The sequence below is a fragment of the Buceros rhinoceros genome, unplaced genomic scaffold (genome assembly GCF_000710305.1).
Source record: "Buceros rhinoceros silvestris isolate BGI_N320 unplaced genomic scaffold, ASM71030v1 scaffold25571, whole genome shotgun sequence".
Classification (NCBI taxonomy): domain Eukaryota; kingdom Metazoa; phylum Chordata; class Aves; order Bucerotiformes; family Bucerotidae; genus Buceros; species Buceros rhinoceros.
Window position 1 is genome coordinate 18372 of NW_010395221.1, and position 2542 is coordinate 20913.

Genomic DNA, 2542 nt, shown 5'->3' on the forward strand with positions numbered 1-2542 from the left:
ACCCCGACGCTGGGCCTCCAGCGGGTTCCCAGGAGGAGGGGAAAAGTGTTTGGATGGGAGCACTGGCTCCTGAGAAGATTGTTTGCTTTTCATTGTTCCACCTCCTTCCTTCTGCATCTCGGTTTTATTTTAAGAAATATTACCCCAGAGGAGATGGTTTTTGGGAAAGTCATGCCATGAGGATCCAAACTATTTGAGCTATTTGAGCTGTTTTGCCTACAAAATGAGTAAGAGGTGGGGAGGGAAAGGCTCCCCCGTTCCAGCAGCAGAGGCAACTGGCTGGCCAGCGGGTCCTGGCAGCCTCCTTCCTTCTGCATCTCGGTTTTATTTTAAGAAATATTACCCCAGAGGAGATGGTTTTTGGGAAAGTCATGCCATGAGGATCCAAACTATTTGAGCTATTTGAGCTGTTTTGCCTACAAAATGAGTAAGAGGTGGGGAGGGAAAGGCTCCCCCGTTCCAGCAGCAGAGGCAACTGGCTGGCCAGCGGGTCCTGGCAGCCTGAGACACCTTTCAGCTGACAGTGCCCTGCCTCCTCCCTGGCAGGGAAATGCCTGCCTGGGGTTACAGCTCTGCTGCCAAGTAGTCAGGGCACCGAGACTCACGCCGTGCCAGGGGTGGCTTTTGCTCTCCCAGTACACTGGCTGACAATAACAGCAGCTTAGCAGGTCCTGAAAAGTCAGTGAGATTTCTGTATTTAACTTCATTTGTGGTGGTATCCTGCAAGTCCTTCAAAGATGGCTTGGGAGCCGATATCTTATGCTGAACTTTGGTCTGGGAGAGCAGGAGGCTGTGCGGCAGTGTCCACAGGGGAGGGAAGTGGAGAAAGTGGTGGGAAAGAGGAGGACCTCAGCACTGGTATGAGGTTATGGGGATCAGCAGGTACCTCCAGGGCATGCAGTCTGGCCAGCTCCTTGGAGAGGGCCAGCCAGCCCCGTGCTGCTGATCTTTCCAAGTTTTACCTTTCCTCACCCAAGGCAAAAAGATTTTGGTTAAAAAACACAAGATGGAGAAGAGGGGGGCTCACCTCTGTGCTGCCAGGCAACTCCCTGCTAAAGGAACCCCCCTCCCGGCTCACCTGGACTCTGGTGGGCTGCAGACGGTAATCCATGGTCTCAGCAGTCACGTTTTCGGGCAGTATGACAGGGTCGCTGGGAGGTATGATGCAAGAAGGTACACACACAGCACCTGTGGAGGAGAGGCAGCCTCAATGACTTCATCAGGAACCGGGCCATGACGTTTTACGGGAGGGTACCAGACTCAAACAACAGGCTCCTCAGTCAGCTCAGTGAGACACTTTTCCTCCCAGCCTGGGATGATAATTCCTTCCCCAAATCCTGAACTATTCAGGAGCATACAGGAGTTGTGGCCAGGTCTCTTCTCCTAGATGAGAGAAAAATTGAATACGCACTAAGAGATAGATTCAAGCCTTGATAGCAGGAAATGGGATCCAGCATGAAATAAGTCTGACCTAGATGCTATGGGATGTTTGTTTACATGTTAGGAATCAGTTTTCATGGTTTTTCTACGATACTGAGTTCCCGCTGCCTCCCTCTGACCTAGGAAGAAAAAAAAGCTGCAAAAACCACCTCAGAAAAACAGGTGGATCCCAGTCCTAACCCCAGCCTCGCATCGGGTCTGTCCAAAGCTTATCTTAGCAGGCCCTGCCTTTAGACTCGCCTCAGCCTGTTTTGGTCAGACCCGGGTGACTGGTGTGTTTTCTTCAGACCGATGTGGGCTTTGCTGAAGCATCTTGTGCAGCGGCATGACAGGTGAGATGCAACGACCACGGCTGAGCATTGCAGCTTTTCCTGAAAGCACAAAGCGACCGAGTCCTGGAAAAAGAAGTGGATTGTGTGGTCCCTCATCTGGTGAAAGTGCCCTGTTACACACGGTTGTCACTGCGGCTTTTATCTAGAACTAGCCACGTTAGCCCCACAAATGTTTGTAGTGGAGAGACCTTGGGGTGTGAGGATGGAGGACTAGCGGTTAGGAAAGTCACTGCAAAGGACTGAGTTTGCTAGAGACAAGTCCCTGCTCCTTCTGAAAAGTCAGATGCTTATACTGGAGTCAGCTTGAGCTTTGAGTCTTGCTCGTGAGTACAAACAGGGCACGCACAAGGCTAAAGCCACCCCAGCTCTGTATTTAGAAAGAGGATGGAAGAGAAAACAGGAGTTTTTCATATAGTTTTAGTGAGGACTGGTAAAAGAAGAGTCATCGCGACCTTCAGGTCTCTGGGAGGTCTAAATCAACACAAGCTTTGGTTTTCTGATTGGCTTTTCTCTGCCCTCACCTATGCCATGACCCTGCTCGCACTTGTACTCCACGAAATTCAGCTCTGGGAGTGGTGGGCAGGTGCCCCGTAAGCTCTCACACAGTTTGAACTCCTCTGTCCATGAGCCCTCCTTGGTGCAGATGATGGGAACCTGCAAAGCAGAGGGAGAGCAGCCAGCGTTACTACCTGCAGCGTTGGAGTCCACCTGTCTGACCACTGCCCAGCTCACGAGGGAGCAAAATGAAAGGCCCCCGCTCCTGCCAGTGA

General features: G+C 51.6%; 1 protein-coding gene across 1 annotated transcript in view; it reads right to left on the reverse strand.

The window, feature by feature from the left end:
* Positions 1-2542, reverse strand: part of PAPPA2 (pappalysin 2) — a gene marked incomplete at its 5' end in the record, with an annotated part of 54603 nt that overhangs the window by 18191 nt on the left and 33870 nt on the right. Inside the window, 2 exons of the mRNA XM_010145490.1 lie at positions 1079-1188; positions 2294-2426. Of these exons, the coding sequence (XP_010143792.1) occupies positions 1079-1188; positions 2294-2426 (243 nt within the window). The remainder of the gene's footprint in view (positions 1-1078; positions 1189-2293; positions 2427-2542) is intronic.